Source organism: Pelobates fuscus, chromosome 5 (genome assembly GCF_036172605.1).
Source record: "Pelobates fuscus isolate aPelFus1 chromosome 5, aPelFus1.pri, whole genome shotgun sequence".
In the NCBI taxonomy this organism is placed as follows: domain Eukaryota; kingdom Metazoa; phylum Chordata; class Amphibia; order Anura; family Pelobatidae; genus Pelobates; species Pelobates fuscus.
In genome coordinates, this window is record NC_086321.1 from 196,455,493 (window position 1) to 196,480,222 (window position 24,730).

The window sequence follows — 24,730 nt, forward strand, 5'->3', positions numbered from 1 at the left end:
AAATCTTTTACTTATCTACAAAAGCTAATGAAAAAAACTGCTAAATAGATTCAAAATTTTGTCCCGAGTTTAAAAACACCCAGTGTTTACATGCTTTATTGCTTTTTTTTGCAAGTTATAGGCCTATAAATACAAGTAGGAAATTGCTGTTTCAATATATATATATTTTAAATGTATCAATAGTGACATTGTTACACCGTTATCTGTCATAAATCCCCGAAACACACCTAACATGTACATATTTTTTAAAGTAGACAACCCAGGGTATTCAAAATGGGGTATGTCCAGTTTTTTTTAGTAGCCACCTAGTCACAAACACTGGCCAAAGTTAGCATTTATATTTGTTTGTGTGTTAAAAATGCAAAAAACGCTAACTTTGGCCGGTGTTTGTGACTAAGTGGCTACTAAAAAAAGCTGAACATACCCCATTTGCAATACCTTGGGTTGTCTTCTTTCGCAAATGGTATGCCATCATGGGGCTAATTCTCATTCCTTGGCTACCATACGCTCTCAAAGGCAACCTAACCAATCTGACAAATTTCAATAAAAAAAAAAAAGTAAAATCAAGCCTTATATTTGACCCTGTAACTTTCACAAACACTATAAAACCTCTACATGTGGGGTACTGTTATACTCAGGAGACTTCGCTGAACACAAATATTAGTGTATCAGAACAGTAAAATATATCACAGCAATAATATCCTCAGTGAAAGAGCTGTTTGTGTGTGAAAAATGCAAAAAACTTCACTTTCACTGACAATATCATCGCTGTGATATGTTTTACTGTTTTGAAACACTAATATTTGTGTTCAGCGAAGTCTCCCGAGTAAAACAGTACCCCCATGTACAGGATTTAGGGTGTCATAGAAAGTTACAGGGTTAAACACAGTGCTAGCAAATTAAATTATCTGTACTTTTGGCCTGGGTTGGCAGGCAGGTCCCTCAAATTGCAATCATTAAAATTACTTAATTAGGTAAAAATATTACATAAATATGCACGTAGAATTTTAATATATATACATATTTATATATTTGACGTCTACGTGTATATTTATGAAATTATTTATGTAATTATGTATGTGGACATATGTATATTTCGTATTATTTTTATTTATTTATTTATACATAGATATATATATCATTACATTCTAAGTATATTTTGATATAAATATATATATATCAATATCAAAATACTGTTAGAATAAAACTGAATATATATATATAATTTTTTTTTAATTATTAAAAATTATTTTTATTTTTTGTTATTTATTTTTATTAACATATTATTTGTATTTTATAATAATATATATATACCATATATATAGTTATTATATATATTGTATATATTCGTGTGTAATTTAAATATAAGTGTATTTTTATAATTATATACGTATATATAAATATAAAAATACACTTAGTGTGACATTATATATATGATATATATACATATATTATATATAGGTATATATAGATATAATACATGTATATATAGCATATATATACACATATTTATTTTTTTTTTTACACAGATTTCTTTTTTACACTTTATTTTGGATTTTTCACTTGCAGGGAGACTGCCTGTCAGCACAGACAGTCCCCCTGCAGGCAGACACATGGACACCTATTGCGGTCATGTGATCGAGTGATCACATGGCCGTGGGGTCCTGATCTGCCGAAGGGGGACTGCCTGGGCAGACAGGCAACCCCCCTGGACCGGGTGGAGCACTGATCGCCGCCGTGGGACCGACGGCGATCAGGTAAGTAGCCCAAAACCGTTATGACGGTTCAGGACCGTCAGCGGTCCAAACGCACGTTTTACCGCTGACGGTCCTGAACCGTCAGCGGTCGTTAAGGGGTTAAGCAAATACAAAGCCTTCTGTCATGCTATAAAATTGTATTTATATGCATGAATCCACATCTCTTCACCCTGAAACTCTGTATCTGCATCTTTGTTCCAAATCCATCATTGTAACAAGCTCTGTCCTTTGCACCTGGCAGTTAGCAGAAAGATGGTTCAACAATGTTTTTATTTCTGCTCAGTTGCCGTGTTTGTCCTGGCTCTGCCTTGAAGTAGATTATGATTTGCTAAATCTTTAATATAAATTGAAAAGAAACTGGAAAACCTCCTGGAAAAAAAGGTTAACACGAGTTGTAGTTGATTCCAAAGAAATTACATTTCCTATATAATGCATTTTAATGTTACCAGTTGTATCTACGTGACAGGTACATGTGTACTACTGATTTACTGATGTAATCGGATGCCTACTGTAGAAATCAGTGTTTAGCTAGTCTCTCCCAAAATGGGGAGAGAAAACACCTTAAAACAGGAATAAATCCATGTTGACCAAGAGATCAGAAAAAAAACTGCAAAATACTTACCCGTAATTAATGATAGAACAGCATGAGAATGTGACTCCAAACTAAGAAAAAGAAAACCCAAATACTGCAAAATAATTGAATACAGGTAACAATAACATCAAAAGAGTGTTCGAGTAACTTCCTTGTTAATTAAGTTGCTGATGTATGCAAGGCTGGACACAGATAAAAGAAGTACCAACACAAATTAATCAATCATTTAAATCTTTTGTAAAAAACTAGAGCTATTTTGTCTTTGGTAAACAGGGCATTCATTTTACATTGTAATTAAGGCAAAACGGTAATTTGCAATGATGAGGAACAGTAAAAGTAAATGCTTGTGTCCACCTTGTGTCCAATGTAAAGTTCTGTTTATGAATAGATTTTAAGACAATGTTTTTTATCGGCCCTGAATATATTTGTATAATGCTATCATAGCCTTTCCAAGGCACTGTTTTTTCAAACCAATGAGATTTATATTTGTTAACCTTTCAAATTTGGAGGGGGTCTGCTCGCAGTTGAGTCAAGTAAACCTTTAAAGGTAAGTACAATTTTAATGTGATTATTCTTGCATGATATTTTTTAAATACAGAGGGTAGGTTTTACTCTATAGTTTCCTTAACTATGGATGCTTTACAATGTTCAAAAAACATTGATATGTAGACTTAGATGAATGATGAACAACATTAATACTTCATTTTATTTAGGAAATAATGTTTGAATATTTGTTTTATTGTATTTATTTTTTTCCCAAATCCAAAAAAAAATAAAATTAGGATCTGTTGATACAGGTTACAAGTGGTATATAAGTTCATTCACCTTAGATCAGATTAACTCAACAAAAATATCTCACAAGGGATGTATAACATTAATACAAAGTACACATTGGCATCAAAGGAGTGTTGGTTGTAAACATCAAATGATTTGTAAACCTAAAAAGATACCCTTATAGACTGATAGAAACTAGATTTTAGAGAGAATTTGCTCTTTTACACATACAAAATGATATTATCTAGATCTGGAATTATATAAGCCACTATCACAATTCGAATGTTATGGAGCTTAATAACATGACATGAGATTAATAAAAAAAAGAATTGTGGTCAATAGCAAATTGTAGTCAAAAACAGTTAAGCTGTAACTAAAAGTTAAGAGGAGACTTTTTCCAAACAGCTATATTTGCTTAAATGTTGTATTTCACTTTTCAATTAGCTATATTTTCACGGTGATCCTTAAATAAATCCCTACAAATATTTTGTAGCTAGTGTATGTTAGTAAATGTTTACTGATTTCCCATAACTCTCTGTGTCAGTATGCCTCACATATTATTTTGTGTTTGGATTTATAATACTGTTCAGCCTTGACGAGTACGCAAAACAATAAGCATGCAAAGGAAAAAAAACTCAAGGTTCGGCTAGAGATCTATTGATCTCTCCAGATTTTACACAATACCTAGCATCTTTTGCCTAAAATGTCTTAAATGTCCACTCATTCATTTTGATAAAAAAACATGTTTGGCTTCAATTCTGCTTTCCTTCTGCCACAGTAAATCTGAGTTACCATCAATAAATAGGATATTTTGGGACTTAGAACAATTAATGTTTTATTGGAACTGTGATAATTTTACTAAACTTCAATGTTTGATATGATAGGAATTTGCTCTTTTCATATAGTTTACAAACTGTGTATTTATAATTTGTCTCCTAAAATGCAATATATATATTTGTCTACAAATAGTACATTTATGTAATCCTTCACATGGCGTTCAAATCGTGATTGTGCTTCTGACAGCTTGTTCCAAAGTGACATTATTGAGCAATGTCATAATAATAGTTTCGTAAAATCGGTTCGACTGTGGCAAAAGTGGGTCTTTCTTCATTACTGAAAAAAAAAAAAAGAAGGTTGAGAAATAAAGTTAAGTAAATCAATATATTGCTAGGCTTTTTGTTTAGCTGAGAATAATAGGCATTGGTATTAAATAAGCAAAAATATTGTATCTATATTTTACAGTTTGAACTGAAGGGTTTATTTTTGATCACTTATGGACAATTTGTTTTCATGTAAAAATATTATTCACAGAACAAAATAGGAAGTGGAGAGTTGTGTCACCACTCCCATGCAAAGTGACCCATTATTTGTTGCATGACTTTACAGGATAGTGTATTTAAATGTTTAACTGCTTTAGAACAAGCAACTTGTCTGAACTATTAAGGTTCAAGAGGCATGTCTGTCCCTGATCTAGAAAGGAGAACCACAAGCAAATACATTTATTTTGACTTTCAATAAATTGTATCGATATTTTTACACCAACAAGAAAATAGTGGCATGTAGATAGTTGCCCTATTAGAAATGCTGTGGTAAATAATAACAAAATGTTAAACCAGCAAAGTTACATTCAGATTACTCTGATTTCCAAATATGTCCCCCTCGAATGTTGCCGTTACCCAATTTAATGATACTCATTTTATCTACATCAGAAGAGTGAAGGACTGAGTCAACTCAGGATTTGAACCCGTGACCCCCCAAGGATTCAACAGATTCTTCTAGTGATGATGCATCAACCCACTCTTCTATCTCACAGATATACTGTGTATGTGCTGAGCCATATAACCAATATAAGAATGTTTATAAATTCTGTGCTAGTTATGATAAAGTGCAGTTTATTGTATTTTTGTTTACAACCAACCTTTTTTGCTTGAAGCACACAATTATCTGCTTGATAGCATCATATTATACAGGAATCTATCTGCGCTTGTAACTAGATTATTATTTCACACATAATTATGCTGATTCTGTAACAAACTGTTTTAATGTTATTACTACTAATAAAATGTAATGTACACTCACCTATACGTCCAACATTTTTTCATTAGGTCATATATTTCTGATGGACACCTGATAGGACACTCCATCCGCTTCCCACTTTCAATCATTTGAAGCACCTCTCCACCTTTCATACCCTGGGAGAATATTTCAACGTCATGTGTTAAGATATTTGAAGTTATGATTCTAACTGTTCTAATATTTAATGTTTAGTTTTTCATTTTTTTATTAAGCAATATATAACATATGAAACTAAAATGTAAAGCAAATGACAAAAACCATAAACAATAAACATATTTATTTTAACTTCCTTATTTTCAGATTTCACTGTAACAAGAACATTTTAAATTAAAGTGATTTTGTCATTTTTGAGCTTTTCATTAAGAGAGAATTATAGATGCTTATGACACTTTATGTGCAAGCTCGAGCCTATTTATGGAAGATCCCACAGTCTCGAGGAATTTTCCATAGACCCCATTGTACTCTTGCGCATGCGGGCAATTGTGATGACAACTCCTGATAGGAGAAGTTATTGGGAGAGGAATAAGCATGGCAGAAAAAAAATAGCAATGCTGAGGAGAAAGAAATTATAGCAGGTATAAGTCCCTGACAGCCCCTACCTTGACCACCACCACACAAGTGGAAGGAGCACCTAGAGGGGCAACGCAAAACATTATAAAATAAAAAATTCAAAGACTCTAAAAAGTGACACTGCCACTTTAATGTAAAAGACAAACACATTTCAACCAAAAAGAATGTGACTCAGTATAGCCTTTTAGATAAAAGAAGGAAGATAAAAGGAGAAACATAATCTCATCCAGTCACAGCTTTTTAAATATAATGAATCATAGATTGACATCTCTCTCTCTCTCTCTCTCTCTCTCTCTCTCACTCGCCAAGGATATATAAGAGCAATGCATCTGTTCCACTGTTAAGCAAAGTACAGGTTTTAGATAATAGTAAGAGGATATCAAAAAAGCACCAATTATCAAAAATCATTACTGAACTTTTCAAATTTCTAGGGCTGTTAAAAGTTTAGATAAAACGGATTATTTGATAGTATACTAGTCTTTTTCATTATATGATATAGCTAATTTCTTAGTTAATATAGGTGGATACAAGTACAAGTTCTAAAGTAACTAAACATCAATGTTATATAAATTTATATAGAATAGGGTTAAGAAGGAGTGGATAAGTTGTTTATTTTTGGGTTCAGATAAAAATGTTTCTTTTTTTTAAGGGTATCATTAGTGGGTGATTGATATTTGTTTTTTTAACGGTTACTGTTCAGTGTACTTGTGTAGAGAGCTTTATATAGAGGTTTGGTTCCCAAACCAGTCCTCATGACCCCCTACCAGTCCAGGATTTTAGGATAAAGTTTTAGTTTTAATATAAAAAAACGTCTTAGACACAACTGGGTAATCCTTATATCCTGGATTGGTAGGGGGCAGGCCCAAACACACAGCACGTTTCATACACACAGCACTCTTCATACACACAGAACTCTTCATACGCACTGCACCCTTCATACACACTGCACCCTTCATACACACACAAGCACACAACACCCCTCACACACGCACTGCACCCCCCCTCCACTGCACACCAAACATATGCACACACACACACACTGCACTCCACACACACACACACAAATTGGACTCACACACTGCACTCTTCAGACACACACTGCATCCCTCACACAAACACACTGCACCCCTCTCACACACAAGCGTACACACTGCACTCCTTTTCCCCCCACTGCACACAAAACACACACACACACACTAACTACCCCTTCCCACACTGCACTCCTCACACACTGCCCTCTTCACACACACACACACACACTACACTCACACACTGCACCCTTCACAGACACACACTACACGCACACACTGCACCCTTCACACAGACACACACACATACACACTGCACCTTTTCATACATACACTGCACCATTCATACACACTGCACCCCTCACACACACTGCACCCCTCACACACACTGCACTATTCAAGAGCATTGAACCAACATGCTCATTTTACGAGGGTCTGTGCTTGTCATTGGTGATGACAAAACACCCCCTCTTTGGCCCCGCCTCTTCTCAGTGGTCCGCTGTGACTCAAAAATGCCAGATTTATTTCCCAGTCCAGGCCTGGTAGGGGTGGTTTAGGAGTGGGTTGGAACCACTGTCATAGAGTAAACTACATGCATATGCAGTCACAGACAGTGGTAGAACTACTGCTGGTGCAGCCTGTGCAGCCGGTGAAGCTGCACCAGGGCCCATGCGCTCAGGTGGTCAATTGGTTGGCCCATGCACTTAGAGCCATTCGATGGGCATGTGTCCTCAGAGGCCAAGTCATTTAATAGCGTGACAAAGCCCATCTAATATCAGCAGCCAGCACTGGGAGGTCACTGAGTGCAGGTCACATCCTCCCAGCTAACATACATGGAGTTTCGTGGTAAGGGAGGAATAGGCAAGGTGGAGATGCAAACTGACCTCCAACAGCACCAATCAGCAGAAGCCACTATCTTATATCAAATATATATATATATATATATTAAAAGTACAATAATACAACCAAAGGTGAGAGCCAGTCACTTTCTCCCAGATCAAGAATGAGCTGCCCAGGAGACAGAGGAGGTGGCACAGGAGTTAGGAGAAGTAGAAAGAGAGCCAGCTCCGGTCTGACCTCATCCAGCAGCAGGATCCCAGTTAAGCCACAAGAGGTATGTTAATAGGAGGGTGGCTAAAAACAGACAAATTATGACATGTACGTGTGTATGTATGTGTCACTGTATGTGTATGTGTATGTGTGTCAAGGTGTGTATATATGTAAATGCATGAATATGACAGTATGTATCTGTATGTCAGCGTGTGTGTATGTATAAGTGTGTGTATCTATGTGTCTGTGTGTCAGGGTGGGAATATGTGTAAGTGTGCGTATCTGTGGGTCAGGGTGTGTGTATATGTGTCAGTGTGTGTTTCTTTGTATCAGTGTGTATGTCTGTGTTGCAGGGTGTGTGTATGTGTCAGTGTGTGTATCTTTGTGTTAGGGTGTGTTTATCTATAGGAGAGAGAACCCAGACACACAGAGGAGTCTCCCACAAAGGCAGTTTTTATTGCAGAACAAAGTACAGCAACGTTTTGGCTCTTGCAGAGCCTTTATCAAGCTTCATGGGAAACCCCTTGGTGTGCCAGAATTCTCTCTTATTAATTCACTGGGGATTCACCCTTCCTGCATTGAGCACACTTATGTAGATACCCACAGCTTTGAACGTGTGCGCTTCCAATTGGTTTCTAGGCGGTGTGTATGTGTCATTGTGTGTATCTGAGTGTATGTGTATGTGTCACTGCATGTATCTGTGTGTCAGTGTGTGTATGTGTCAGTGTATGTGTCTGTGCACCAGGGTGTGTGTATGTGTCAGTGTGTGTATCGGAGTGTGTGTATGTTTCAGTGTGCGTGTCTATATTAGTGTATGTGTCAGTGTGTTTATATGTGTGTATGTATGCATGTGGCAGCATATGTGCATACATCTCAGCAATCAAACGCCAACACTTCATGCAAACACACCCCTGTAAACGCTTAAATTATATACAAACAAACTCCATCATTCAAACACAAACACTACACACAAGTACACCACTGCATTCCAATGACAGCAATACATACAATTACACCCCTACATGCACACATATACTCTATACAAACACAAATATTACATGCAAAGGTACACCCGCATTTAAGAGCCAACACTACATACAAACACACCCCTTTATTCAAACGCAAACATTACATACAAAAACACCCCTGTATAAAAATGCCAAAATTATATACAAAAAGCCTTCATTCAAACCCCAACACCACACACAAAGCACACCTGAAGTTAAAAGTCAACATTACATACAAACACACCCCTGCATTCAAACAAAACACTACACACAAGTACACCATTGCATTCTGATGTCAACAATACATAGAAATACACCCCTACATGCACACATATACTCTATACAAAAACGTGCCTACATTCAAATGTACAACACAGCTCGCAAATACAATCCTGCTAAGATGGGGAAATGGTCTATTAGTTGGATTTGCACCATGGTAGTTATACGACTGATGGAAATCTACCTTTTAGCTGTCAGTGCAGGGGCCCAAAACATTCATCACAATGCTTATAATTGAAAATGCTGTATTAGTGAAGTGCTATAAAGCAAAGCGTTGTAATGAGGGGTATTAAGTTTTGTGTAGCATGACAGGTACACTTTAAACAGTTTAATGAATAGCTGAGTTAAAGTTAGTTGCATATGATACTAAGAGGGGTTTAATTATTTAATTATTGTTATGTTAATCATTCATTATTTAATTAAGCATTCTTGATTTCCTTGTCATTGTTAGCTTCTGGTATGATGTCTTAATCTGAACTTGCCTACTCTGACATCACACATTCTGATGTGTTTTCATTAATTAGATGGTGTGAATAACTAAATATGGCTATGACTAAAGACAAATGGAGAGAATCCCACACAGGTCTTTATGATGGGATAAAAGCAACTCAGGTCATCTGAAAAGAAATATGAAACGATGCAATCAAAATATGAATTCATAAAGCTAACAATATTTTTGGAGAAAGCTTACCTTGTACGGTTTTTGACCATAGGAATAGGCTTCCCACATGAGTACCCCGAAACTCCATACATCACTTTTGCTTGAGAATTTATAATAGTTTATACATTCAGGGGCATACCACTTAACTGGCCATTTCCCACAACATTTTGCCTTAAAAAGATTAAAGACACAATTCAATGATACAGAAGAAGCAATAATAGGGACAACAAACAAAAAGATTAATTATTAAGCCATCTAATCTGCATCACAAATCTTCCTCCACACTTACGAAAAAGTGTCCCACAGAAATCAATGTGATAAGGGAATTCCTTTCTAATTTAACCTCTAGCACAAGAACTAAATAGCAGGAAAACAATAAATAAAATTTAAGAACTTAGGCAGTTTCTTGCGGAAACCACTTTTCTTCAGCTAACTGCAAGCCAATTAATCCTCACCAATGAACCCTTCCATTGCTTCACAGTTTAGAGTAGAAAATCACTTCTGAAATATATAGTACTGGAAGATGAAATGTCAATATTAAATGAAGAAATAGGGCAGTGGTAGGCAACCTTCGTCACTTCAAATGTTTTAGACTACATTTCCATTGATGCTTTGCCTGCATTATGGTTGTAAATGCATTATGGAGATGTAGTCCAAAGCATCTGGAATGTGGAAGGTTGTCTACCCCTGGAGCAGGGGTTACTAGGGTCACCATGAAACCAACGGTTAAGTGATATTTAATATTATTTAATATTTAATATTTAACATTTAATATCTAATATTTAGGATAACGATTCATTAAAACATGCTATTTTAAAGGGCTTTCATGTTAACAATTCCAAGCAAAGTTTGGGGGAGGACAAATTATATGTGAAAGGTCTTCATGTTCATTTGTCAATGAGTATATATTAATCTTCACTTCACTGCCTAACAGAAATCATTGACAATACCATTCCTATCTATTAGATGGCTAACCAACATATAGACATAGGAGAGACTACTTAGTGAGCCTTAAGATATTATGTACTCTTCCCAGGTAGTGATGTTGCGAACATAAAATTTTCGGTTCGCGAACGGCGAACGAGAACTTCCGCAAATGTTCGCGAACCGGCGAACCGGGTGAACCGCCATAGACTTCAATGGGCAGGCAAATTTTAAAACCCACAGGGACTCTTTCTGGCCACAATAGTGATGGAAAAGTTGTTTCAAGGGGACTAACACCTGGACTGTGGCATGCCGGAGGGGGATCCATGGCAAAACTCCCATGGAAAATTACACAGTTGATGCAGAGTCTGGTTTTAATCCATAAAGGGCATAAATCACCTAACATTCCTAAATCACAATGGTTATGGATTGACACCTGACATATGACAAATTGACACCTTGACATATGGATTGACACCTGTCCTTAGAGACCCTGATACAGACTGACACAGAGCAGAATAGGGACTGTTCCTCCTACATAGGGTCACTTGGCAGATATGGATTGACACCTGTCCTCAGAGACCCTGATACACACTGACACAGAGCAGAATAGGGAATATTCACTAAATGCCAAACATTGTTATACAGGGGAATATTCAGTAAATAAGGATAAGGGGGGGGGGGCTACTGTCCTCCTCCCCCGGCCCCCACCCCTGCTCGGTGGGTGGGGGCCATAAATCACAATGGGGGGGACCTACTGTCCTCCCGCCCGCCCCCACCCATGGGTGGGGGCCATAAAAATAATGAGGGGGGGACCTACTGTATGATGTTGTATTGATCAGGTAGTGTAAGGGTTACGCCCGCTTCACAGTGACAGACCAAACTCCCCGTTTAACGCACCGCAAACAACCGCAAACAGTCCATTTGCACAACCGTAAACTCCCCATTTGCACAAGGTTGGATACCAAGCTTGCCATGTCCCGTTCCTTGTCCTCACTGATGTCATTGAAGGTCTCTTCCTCCACCCAGCCACGTACAACACCAAGGGTCCCCGAAAGGTGACAACAAGCCCCCTGGGACGCCTGCAGTGTTTGGTCTTCCACCTCCTCAAAGCCACCTTCCTCCTCTGACTCCTCTTCTTCAGACTCCTCTCTCTGCGTTGCCTCTCTCTGCGTTATTATAAGGTGTGTTAAGTAGTACTATTCTTATCAGTTTAATCCCTGTTACGAGTAGAGGACTATTTCCTTGTTTCGCCAAACCCCTTCAAAGATGGAAAAAGCGGTATGAGTGGAAGAAACGAGGAAATGTAGTCAGGCGGTGGTGCCAGCCCCACTGAGGGCTTGTACCCAGGTATGCTAATAAACTGAAAAAAGAAAAAATCTCCCAAGAAGGAGATCTAAAACTGGCATAGGAAAAGGTTAGACAACTATAATAAAGTGATACCTACAAATCCTAGTGAGCATAGGTGTATAATAGAGGGAGAAAGGGAAAGCAGAGTAATGCTTCCTAATACCGTGGTTAGTACCCTTTGGTAAAGTAAATTGAGTAATGGACAAAAGTCTTTATTGTATCATTTATAAATAACAAAGGGATACTATACTCATTTCCCTATAGTGTGTGAAATAATGGTAATACTATTACCTATGATATAATATTGCATGGGGCAAGGAAATTCCCTCTAAATAGATGGGTATAGGCAGAGAGTATGGAGACCGGAGTGATGCTGTCATAAAAAGTGTCAATAAGGTGATATAAAGTTAAATGTATCACAGACACACAGCCACCCTTTCTCTTAGCTAGTTTCCAGAAATGCTGGATAGGTAGAAGGGCTATAAAGACTCAGAGAGGTCTAAGACGAATCCTCTAAACTAGCCCTAATCTTCTTAAACACCTTCAAGGGTGTTCTAAGCTAAAGCTCAATCTAAACGTTTAGATGACTGCCTGATTTCCCATCACAGATGCTGGCTAGGAATAACACTGTGCAAGACAAAGAGTGGGTCTAAGTGCCCATAGTGCAGTAAAGTGTCCCTAGTGAAGGTGAAAAAGAGAATAACGAGCTGGCGCCCAAGAGAATAACGAGCTGGCGCCCTATCAGGGGATGTGTATATGGCATCGATTTTAGGAACCGGGAGATGGAAAAAGATGCTTGGTTGGTCCTCCTACTTCAAATTTGGGGCACTGCGCGTGCAATCTAATGTGCCACCAGATAGAAGTGGTGTGTTAAGTAGTACTATTCCTATCAGGTTAATCCCTGTTATGTGCCTTTTTTTGGTTTGATTTTCGGGCACCAGAGGCCCGAAAAATTAGGCATGTACACATGCCTGAAAAATTAGGTATTGTTGCAGCCGCTGCTGTAGCAGCAGGCAGAACAATTGATGTTTGTTTCCCAGGCAGAAAGTGCCCTAAAACATTGTGGCTTGAACCTTAGTTGGTGGCGGATAAGTCACGCAAGTCAACCGGCATTCAGAGCTAAAATACAGCAGCGTGTGGACCATTTTTAGCCCAAGGCAGCTCATCCCATTAGGCCTTTTTTAGTCGAATGTATCGCCCACTGTCAGTCCCTTCGGGATCCATCCCTCATTCATCTTAATAAAGGTGAGGTAATCTAGACTTTTTTGACCTAGGCGACTTCTCTTCTCAGTGACAATACCTCCTGCTGCACTGAAGGTCCTTTCTGACAGGACACTTGAAGCGTGGCAGGCCAGAAGTTCTATCGCAAATTGTGGTAGCTCAGGCCACAGGTCAAGCCTGCACACGCAGTAGTGAAGGGGTTCATCGCTCCTCAGAGTGTCGATACCTGCATTTAAGGCGAGGTAGTCTGCTACCTGTCGGTCGAGTCGCTCTCTGAGGGTAGATCCCGAAGGGCTGTGGCGATGCGTAGGATTTAAAAAGCTCTGCATGTCCTTCATCAACAACACGTCTGTAAAGCGTCCTGTCCTTGCCGGCGTGGTCGTGGGAGGAGGAGGATTACTTTCACCTCTTCCCCTGTTAGATTCCCGTTGTGCTGTGACATCACTCTTATACACTGTGTAAAGCATACTTTTTAATTTATTTTGCAAATGCTACATCCTTTCCAACTTGTTGGAATTTGGTAACATTTCAGCCACTTTCTGCTTATACCGGGGGTCTAGGAGCGTGGACACCCAGTACAGGTTGTTCTCCTTCAGCCTTTTTATACGAGGGTCCCTCAACAGGCACGACAGCATGAAAGACCCAATTTGCACAAGGTTGGATGCCGAGCTACTCATTTCCCGTTCCTCCTCCTCAGTGATCTCAATGAAGGTATGTTCTTCCCTCCAGCCACGTACAACACCACGTGTACCAGATAGGTGACTACGAGCACCCTGGGATGCCTGTTGTGGTTGGTCTTCCTCCTCAAAGACACATTCCTCCTCTGACTCCTCTTCCTCACAATCCTCTTCCAGCGTTGCCGCAGGTCCAGCAAGCGATACTGATAAGGCTGTTTCTGGTGGTGATGGTGACCACAACTCTTTCTCTTCCACTTCATGCTCATCTACGGCCTGATCCAGTACTCTTCGCAGGGCACGCTCCAGGAAGAAAACAAATGGTATGATGTCGCTGATGGTGCCTTCGGTGCGACTGACTAGGTTTGTCACCTCCTCAAAAGGACGCATGAGCCTACAGGCATTGCGCATGAGCGTCCAGTAACGTGGAAAAAAAATTCCCAGCTCCCCAGAGGCTGTCCTAGCACCCCGGTCATACAATTATTCATTAACGGCTTTTTCTTGTTGGAGCAGGCGGTCGAACATTAGGAGTGTTGAATTCAAACGCGTCGGGCTGTCGAAAATCAAGCGCCTCACTGGCATGTTGTTTCGCCGCTGGATAATTGCAAAGTGCACCATGGCCGTGTAGGAACACCTGAAATGACCACACACCTTCCTGTCCTGCTTCAGGACGTCCTGTAAGCCTGTGTACTTATGCACAAAGCGTTGCACAGCACATGTGTCAACTTGCCCAACTTTAATGCCGCCAACAAATTTGTTCCGTCACAAACCACTTTGCCTATATCCAGTTGCTGCGGAGTCAGCCACTTTTCCACCTGTGCGTTCAGGGCGGACAGGAGTGCTTGTCCGGTGTGACTCTCTGCTTTCAAGCAAGTTAAACCCAAGACGGCGTGACACTGCCGTATCCGGGATGTGGAATAGTACCTGGGGAGCTGGGGGGTGCCGTTGATGTGGAGCAAGACGCAGCAGCAGAAGAGGACTCAGCCGAGGAGGTTATGGAAGAGGATGGAGTAGGAGGAGTAGAGGAGGTGGCAGCAGACCTGCCTGCAAGTCGTGGCGGTGTCAACAACTCCTCTGCAGAGCCACGCATTCCATGCTTGGCAGCCGTCAGCAGGTTTACCCAATGCGCAGACCAGGTATCAGTGGTCAGATGGACCCTTGCCCCAACACTGTGTGCCAGACATGCCATTACTTCCTTTTGCACAATCGAGTACAGGTTGGGGATTGCCTTTTGTGAAAAGAAATTTTGTCCGGGTACCTTCCACTGGGGTGTCCCAATAGCTACAAATTTTTTGAATGCCTCAGACCCCACCAACTTGTATGGTAAAAGCTAGCGGGCTAATAGTTCAGACAAGCCAGCTGTCAGACGCCGGGCAAGGGGGTGACTTTCTGACATTGGGTTCTTACGCTCAAACATGTCCTTGACAGACACCTGACTGTGGGCAGATGAGCGGGAACTGCTCAAGGCGAGAGACGGAGTGGCGGATGGTTGAGAGGGGGCAAGGAGGACAGCAGTGGTTGATGTGGCTGAAGATGCTGGACCAGGAGGAGGATGGCGGCTTTGAGTTTGTGTGCTGCTTGTACTCATGTGTTGATCCCATAGGCGTTTGTGATGTGCGATCATGTGCCTACGCAAAGTAGTTGTACCTAGGTGGGTGTTAGACCACGACTCAGTTTTTTGGGGCACAGGTTGCAAATGGCATCGCTGTTGTCAGAGGCAGACACACAAAAAGAATTCCACACTGCTGAGCTCTGCAATGACGGCATTCTGGTGGTGGACAGAGCATGCGTTGATTGGCGTGCTGTCGGGCTGACCCCGGGTGCCGATGCATGCTGTCTGACTGTGCCACTAGCTCCTTGCGACGACCTCCCCCTGCTTCCAACTCGTCTCCTCCTCCTCTCTGTCTCCCCATCTGAACTTTCGCCCTGTTCTTCTTCTTGCCGAGCGGGCACCCACGTGACATCCATGGACGCATCGTCATCATCAACCGCTTCACTTGTATCTGACAACTCAGCAAAGGAAGCAGCAGCGGTTACAACATCATCATCATCACACCGTACGTCCATGTGTGTAATGCTGCCTGACTGAGACATATCCCTGTTATCTACATCCTATGGCAATAATGGTTGCACATCACTGATTTCTTCAAACGGATGTGTAAATAACTACTCTGACAGATAAAGTGAAGCGGCTGTGGTGCTAGTGTTGGTGGTGGCGGCAGGCGGGTGAGTGGTATCTTGAGAGGTGCCCGAAGCTAAGCTGGAGGAGGATGGTGCGTCAAGGTTCCGAGCGGAAGCTGTAGAAGATTGGGTGTCCTGTGTTAGCCAGTCAACTATGTCCTCAGAACTTTTCAAGTTCAGGGTACGTGGCCTCTGAAAACTGGGCATTATTCTAGGGCAAAAGGGAATCACAGCACCACAACCACGACGGCCCCTGCGGGGTGGCCTGCCTCTGCCTGTCATTTTTTGGGGGATTAGTGGTACTATGCGTGCAAGCTACTGTGAGACCAGATATGAGTGGCACTGTGCAGTGGCAGAGGTTGGCAGAGTACACGCTGTAGGCCTGACACACCTGCTTGAAGACAACTAACTGCTATTCAATCTATAACAGTGAAAAAAAATTTTTGTTTTTAAATGTACGCTATTGTGACACCAGATATGAGTGGCAATTTGCACTGGCAGAGGTTGGCAGAGTACACGCTGTAGGCCTGACACACACGCTTGAAGACAACTAACTGCTATTCAATCTATAACAGTGAAAAAATGTTTTTGTTTTTAAATGCACGCTATTGTGACACCAGATATGAGTGGCAATGTGCACTGGCAGAGGTTGGCAGAGTAGACGCTGTAGGCCTGACACACCCGCTTGAAGACAACTAACTGCTATTCAATCTATAACAGTGAAAACGTTTTTTGTTTTTAAATGCAATCTATTGCGACACCAAATAAGAGTGGCACTGTTCACTGGCAGAGGTTGGCAGAGTACACGCTGTAGGCCTGACACACACTTATGATGGACACTGACTGCTATTATATTACAGTCAAAAAGTGTTTTGTTTTTAAATGCAAGCTATTGTGACACCAGATATGAGTGGCACTGTGCACTGGCAGAGGTTGGCAGAGTACACGCTGTAGGCCTGACACCCGCTTGCAGACAACTAACTGCTATTCAATCTATAACAGTGAAAAAAGTTTTTGGGTTTTTAAATGCAATCTATTGCGACACCAGATAAGAGTGGCACTGTGCACTGGCAGAGGTTGGCAGAGTACACGCTGTAGGCCTGACAGCCGCTTGCAGACAACTAACTGCTATTCAATCTATAACAGTGAAAAAAGTTTTTGGGTTTTTAAATGCAATCTATTGCGACACCAGATAAGAGTGGCACTGTGCACTGGCAGAGGTTGGCAGAGTACACGCTGTAGGCCTGCCACACACTTATGAAGGACACTGACTGCTATCATACTACAGTCAAAAACTTTTTTTGTTTTTAAATGCAAGCTATTGTGACACCAGATATGAGTGGCACTGTGCACTGGCAGAGGTTGGCAGAGTACACGCTGTAGGCCTGACACACACTTATGAAGGACACTGACTGCTATTATATTACAGTTAAAAACTTTTTTTGTTTTTAAATGCACGCTATTATGACACCAGATATGAGTGGCACTGTGCACTGGCAGAGGTTGGCAGAGTACACGCTGTTGGCCTGACACACAGACGCTTACAGACAACTAACTGCTATTCAATCTATTACAGTGAAAAAAAATGTTTTTGTTTTTAAATGCACGCTATTGTGACACCAGATATGAGTGGCACTGTTCACTGGCAGAGGTTGGCAGAGTAGACGCTGTAGGCCTGACACACAGACGCTTGCAGACAACTAACTGCTATTCAATCTATTACAGTAAAAACATTTTTTTATTTTTTTTAAATGCATGCTATTGTGCACCAGATATGAGTGGTGGCACTGGGCAAGTGTGCACAGTATCCACTGTGAGCCTGACACAGAAGCTGGCAGGCAGGCAACTGCAATTAGATTACATAGAAAAAAAAGCAGACTGATGTTCTAGCCCTAAAAAGGGCTTTTTGGGGTGCTGTCAGCAGAGATCGGATGAGTCCTTCAGGCCTAGCCTAGCTATCCATTTCCCTATCAAATCAGCAGCAGCTACACTTTCCCATCTCTCGCTAAGAATGCAGCTTCAGAATGAATCTAAAATGGATGCTGTACAGGAGGTGGGAGGGTCTGGAAGGGAGGGTCTGCTGCTGATTGGCTGGAATGTGTCTGCTGACTGTGAGGCACAGGGTCAAAGTTTACTCAATGATGACGAATAGGGGGCGGATCGAACCGCGCATATGTTCGCCCGCCGTGAACACGCTATGTTCGCCAGGAACTATTTGCCAGCGAACCGTTCGGTACATCACTATTCCCAGGTTAGCTTGTCGTAAAAGATATACAATAATGTCTTATTCAGAATTATTTTTACAATGAAAATGTAAAACATAACTGTGTCAAAATGTATGTAAATCCACAAGCAATTCAGCATACTGAAATTTGCTTATTATGTAAATCTTACTCTGTAGTAATTTTCATCTGATCCAATTGCTTTTGAAAGTCCAAAATCACTAATCTTGGCATAATGCTGGGTGACCAACAAAACATTTCGAGCTGCAAGATCTCTGTGGACAAAATTACTCTCTTCTAGGTACTTCATTCCCATGCAAACCTGGTGGACAAGTTCTGTTACATTCTTTTCCGAAACATCCCTATATTCAAAAGAAAGTAAATACACATGAACAGGTTTACAAAGCAGCACACAATCCACACTCTCAAAATGTACCAGCTAGATGGGTAAATCAAATAAATGCTGAATTCAGTATGGAACTAAAACTAACGGTTTTATATCATGTGACCAAGCTTGTGTTCTAGAGATTGGAAGACATGGAGAATAGGGAGATACTAACACAGGATTCAAAAGAAGCTGGGTTTAAAATAAAAAAATAAAAAAACTTTTGCCTAAGGTGTCAAAAAGTCTTAAAGGGTAATTATCACTTTTCTAGAAAGTGCAACTTTGAATAAAAAATAAAAATCACCTATCATTTCTGTTTTTCATGTGAAGGACTGCTTTCTTTTACATTTAAATTAAATATTTAACAAATTACATCACAATCCAGTTCAGTTCAGGCACAGTGACAGCCCGCATTGTAAATGAGAATGAGAATTTGAAAAACAATTTAATTTCTCATCCTCTCTGTATGTTTTCTCTATGCTGCCTGCCAGGTGCAAACAAAACATCTTGTAACAATAACTGACAAAGAGATAACATGGAAGCATCCATTTGCAAGAGAAAGTGGTATTCACTTCTGCATTTAATTTAATTTTATACACTTCATTACATACTGTTAAATATAGGGGGTAAGCAAACACAAATTGAACATTAAACAGGGATTAAACCAACATGAACATAAAGCTAAAACTTATCAAATGCACAGTGTATCTTTAAGACATGATTTAAGCATATGCCTATTTTGTTTTTGTGATTATTACTATATTGACATTGAAATCCCATGACCTATCCAGGCTTTTTGTATGTCAATTACATTGTATATACCTGCTTTTTGTCAGAAATTTATTTAGTGGTCCGAGTTCTGCAAGCTCCATTACCAACATCCAGTTCTCTGCTTCACAGATTCCAATCATTCTTACGATGTATGGGTTATCCAAATGATGCATAACTGAAGCCTCTTTAAGCAGTTCATCCTGTACAGCAGGGTCATCGTTGTCATTCTTGAGGATCTTAACAGCAACTTTTCTGTTAGATCTGAAATCATAATTGGGGTTGCTTTTAATGTAGAAAATATTTCTGTAGCCATCATCATAACTTTTACTTTTGGAAGTATAATTTGAAAGGTAATTCTTTTTCAAGGCATAATAGCAGAATTTGCTGTTCCCTTCTGTCTGCATCGCCATCTGACACTGTCAAGGTAATACAAGGAGAGCCATTCAGGTGGAGAATGCACAAACAAAATGATGTGGAGACCTCAGCCAAATCTCCAATAAGGCTTGCCTAGTGATGTTATTCTACAAATACAGGGAGTGCAGAATTATTAGGCAAATTAGTATTTTGACCACATCATCCTCTTTATGCATGTTGTCTTACTCCAAGCTGTATAGGCTTGAAAGCCTACTACCAATTAAGCATATTAGGTGATGTGCATCTCTGTAATGAGAAGGGGTGTGGTCTAATGACATCAACACCCTATATCAGGTGTGCATAATTATTAGGCAACTTCCTTTCCTTTGGCAAAATGGGTCAAAAGAAGGACTTGACAGGCTCAGAAAAGTCAAAAATAGTGAGATAGCTTGCAGAGGGATGCAGCACTCTTAAAATTGCAAAGCTTCTGAAGCGTGATCATCGAAAAATCAAGCGTTTCATTCAAAATAGTCAACAGGGTCGCAAGAAGCGTGTGGAAAAACCAAGGCACAAAATAACTGCCCATGAACTGAGAAAAGTCAAGCGTGCAGCTGCCAAGATGCCACTTGCCACCAGTTTGGCCATATTTCAGAGCTGCAACATCACTGGAGTGCCCAAAAGCACAAGGTGTGCAATACTCAGAGTCATGGCCAAGGTAAGAAAGGCTGAAAGACGTGCACCACTGAACAAGACACACAAGCTGAAACGTCAAGACTGGGCCAAGAAATATCTCAAGACTGATTTTTCTAAGGTTTTATGGACTGATGAAATGAGAGTGAGTCTTGATGGGCCAGATGGATGGGCCCGTGGCTGGATTGGTAAAGCTCCAGTCCGACTCAGACGCCAGCAAGGTGGAGGTGGAGTACTGGTTTGGGCTGGTATCATCAAAGATGAGCTTGTGGGGCCTTTTCGGGTTGAGGATGGAGTCAAGCTCAACTCCCAGTCCTACTGCCAGTTTCTGGAAGACACCTTCTTCAAGCAGTGGTACAGGAAGAAGTCTGCATCCTTCAAGAAAAACATGATTTTCATGCAGGACAATGCTCCATCACACGCGTCCAAGTACTCCACAGCGTGGCTGGCAAGAAAGGGTATAAAAGAAGAAAATCTAATGACATGGCCTCCTTGTTCAACTGATCTGAACCCCATTGAGAACCTGTGGTCCATCATCAAATGTGAGATTTACAAGGAGGGAAAACAGTACACCTCTCTGAACAGTGTCTGGGAGGCTGTGGTTGCTTCTGCACGCAATGTTGATGGTGAACAGATCAAAACACTGACAGAATCCATGGATGGCAGGCTTTTGAGTGTCCTTGCAAAGAAAGGTGGCTATATTGGTCACTGATTTGTTTTTGTTTTGTTTTTGAATGTCAGAAATGTATATTTGTGAATGTTGAGATGTTATATTGGTTTCACTGGTAAAAATAAATAATTGAAATGGGTATATATTTGTTTTTTGTTAAGTTGCCTAATAATTATGCACAGTAATAGTCACCTGCACACACAGATATCCCCCTAAAATAGCTAAAACTAAAAACAAACTAAAAACTACTTCCAAAAATATTCAGCTTTGATATTAACCCCTTAACGCCGTTACGGCGTTCCATGCCGTCGCGCTTTAAATGGGCTTTAAAGCCGTTGCGGCGGCATGGAACGCCGTAACGGTTTAAGCCCCCAGGAGCCAGCAACTACTCACCTCCGCCGCGATCCTCTTCTGGGGGGCTGCCTGAGAGCCCAGGCAGCCCCCCTCCGGCAAATGAGGCCCCCGGGGGCCATGTGATCGCTCTCAAAGAGCGATCACATGGCCCCCTATAGCTGGCTATGGATCTGCCAGCAGGGGGACTGTTTGAAATATCAGACAGTCCCCCTGCTGGTAGGAGGTGTAAAAAAAATAAAATAAACATGTTTAAAAATAAATTAAATATATTTTAATAGATATATAATATGTATATATATTATATATATAATATATATACATATTATATATATGTAACGTCATGCAAAGTGTATTTTAATATTAATATAAGTATATAAATTAATATTAAAATACACTTAGAATGACGTTACATATATATAATATGTATATATATTATATATATAATAGATGTACATATATATATTATATATAAATACGTATAATTAAAATAATAAATAAATAAAATAATAAAATAAATAAATAAAATATTGAAACAAAATTTAATATAAATTATATATGCATATGTAATTTCATTCTAACTGTATTTTGTTATTAATATATATACATCGGTAACAAAATACACTTAGAATGACATTCTATATATATCTATCTATGTATAAAATACAAATAACCGCAAATATATATATATAGATAAATACATATAATTACATAAAAGATTACATTAGTATACACGTAGAATTTAAATACCTATAAATGCATATATATTAAAATTCTACGTGTATATTTAAATAATCTTTTAACGTAATTATGTGATTTGATTAATTAAAATTTGATTGACATGCCTGACAACACAGGGAGAAAGTGCAGAGAATTTAATTCGCAAGCACTATATTTGACCCTGTAACTCTCCAAGACACCATAAAACCTGTACATAGGGGGTACTGTTTTACTCGGGAGACTTCACTGAACTCAAATATTAGTGTTTCAAACTGGTAAATTGTATTACAACAATGATATTTTAAGTAAAAGTGACGTTTTTTGCATTTTTTACAAGCGAACGGCACTTTTATGGTCTATATTATTGTTGTAATATGTTTTACGGTTTTAAAACACTAATATTTGTGTTTAGTGAAGTCTCCCGAGAATAACAGTACCCCCCATGTACAGGTTTTATGGTGTTTTGGAAAGTTAGAGAGTCACATATAAGGCTTGCATTTCATTTTTTTCACATTGAAATTTGCCAGATTGGTTATGTTGCCTTTGAGAGCGTATGGTAGCCCAGGAATGAGAATTACCCCCATGATGGCATACCATTTGCAAAAGTAGACAACCCGAGGTATTGCAAGTGGGGTATGTCCAGTCTTTCTTAGTAGCCACTTAGTCACAAACACTGGCCAAATATTAGTTTTTTGCTTTTTTCACACAAAAACAAATATGAACGCTAATTTTGGCCAGTGTTTGTGACTAAGTGGCTACTAAAAAAGACTAAACATACCCCACTTTCAATACCTTGGCTTGTCTAATTTTTCAAATGGTATGCCATTATGGGGGTAATTCTCTTTCCTGGGCTACCACACCGTCTCAAAGGTAACATTACTAATCTGGAAAATTTCAATTTGAAAATGGAACGTTCTATATTTGACCCTGTAACTTTCCAAAACACCATAAAACCTGTTAATGGGGGGTACTGTTGTACTCGTGAGACATCGCTGATTACAAATATGTGCATTTTTTTGCAGTAAAACCTAACAGTATTATGACATTCACAGCTAAAATGGCAGACGGAAATACAAATGTAAAAAAAAATCTTATTTTCTCACCTTTTTTTTTATTTTATTCATAATAAATTATGTTCCATATATGAATAGTTAATGATAGATTAAAGCCCTGTTTCTCCTGAACAAAATGATATATAATAAGTGTGGGTGCATATAATTTGAAAGAGGGGAACTACGGTTGAACAGACATATAGCGCAAATTCCAGTTTTTGTTTACGTTTTGTTTTGATCAGAACGTGCACTATTGACTCCGTCCTGAAGGGGTTAATGAGTTGTTTGGGTTCATTGAGAACATGGTTGTTGTTCAATAATAAAATTAATCCTCAAAAATACAACTTGCCTAATAATTCTGCACTCCCTGTAAAGCAAGACTCTCTGGAGTGAGACTTGTCTGAATAGACATTTTGATTGTCTAGCTTTCCAAGTCATTTTATCACAGCAAACTGAGAGTTTTCCATGCTGGCGGTATATAAAATCCAGTGTAAAAGCTCAATTGCAAAAATTGCATTTAAATGTATTTTACACTATGCTCTCGTATGCATGTAAAAAGAGTGTGGAATAGTGCAGTCATTTAGTTTTTGGACTATGTTTTAGTGTGCTTGAAATTTGTGGGTAGGTTGGTGGCTAGAGACTCGTGACCTAGAGGGGTCCCAATTTCAGGAACCTTTCCCCCTGTCCCAATTTTGTTCCCTGGATCCAGGGAAACCAGGGAATGGTCCTTGGGTAGCCCAGCGTGAGCACAATTAGCCACACTGGCATTGTGAACTCTCACTAGGATCATGCAGAGACCACTTAAGCAGCAATCTCTGCATGAGAGATGTTGGAGGCTGGCCAGACAGACTGTCAGTCAGTGGCATGATTAGCAACACTCTCACATTCCCCTTTCAATAGCCAGGCTCGCCCCTTTTCTGGACAGGTCACCTAGTATGAGTATCGTTAGCAATGGTGCTGGGGGTGTGGGATATTTAACTATTACATATTAAAACAGTGTCACAATTAATGTAGAGAGGGCATGGTGCAAGAATATTTTTTCCCCCTCTGTACAAGGGTGGCCAAAACGTAGATCCCCATCTGTTGAACTCCGACAATGCTTACCATTTGGATTTACCATTTGCCCATCCTTGGAGGGTTTTATTTGTGAGCACTGTTTGAATGTAAGTTTTATAAGTATATGTAAGTATATGTGTGCTTGTAGGAGTGCATTTGTATGTACTGCCATTGGAATGAAGTGGTATATTTGTGTATAGTGTTTACGTTTGAATGCAGGTTGTGTTTGTATGTAGTGTTAGCTTTTGCATGCGAGTTTGCTTTTTTTTTATTATTCTTTATTTTTGTTGTGCAAAGGTTTGACAGACATGCATA

General features: G+C 39.7%; 1 protein-coding gene across 2 annotated transcripts in view; it reads right to left on the reverse strand.

The window, feature by feature from the left end:
- Nucleotides 1–3,122: 3,122 nt before the first annotated feature.
- SYK (spleen associated tyrosine kinase) overlaps nucleotides 3,123–24,730 on the reverse strand; it is a 108,440-nt gene continuing 86,832 nt past the window's right edge. For both annotated transcript variants that reach the window (XM_063454938.1, XM_063454937.1), the window contains 5 exons: nucleotides 19,574–19,783; nucleotides 18,539–18,728; nucleotides 9,825–9,965; nucleotides 5,203–5,315; nucleotides 3,123–4,236 (listed from right to left, as the gene is read on the reverse strand). In XM_063454938.1, the coding sequence (XP_063311008.1) occupies nucleotides 4,164–4,236; nucleotides 5,203–5,315; nucleotides 9,825–9,965; nucleotides 18,539–18,728; nucleotides 19,574–19,783 (727 nt within the window). In that variant the 3' untranslated portion in view covers nucleotides 3,123–4,163. The remainder of the gene's footprint in view (nucleotides 4,237–5,202; nucleotides 5,316–9,824; nucleotides 9,966–18,538; nucleotides 18,729–19,573; nucleotides 19,784–24,730) is intronic.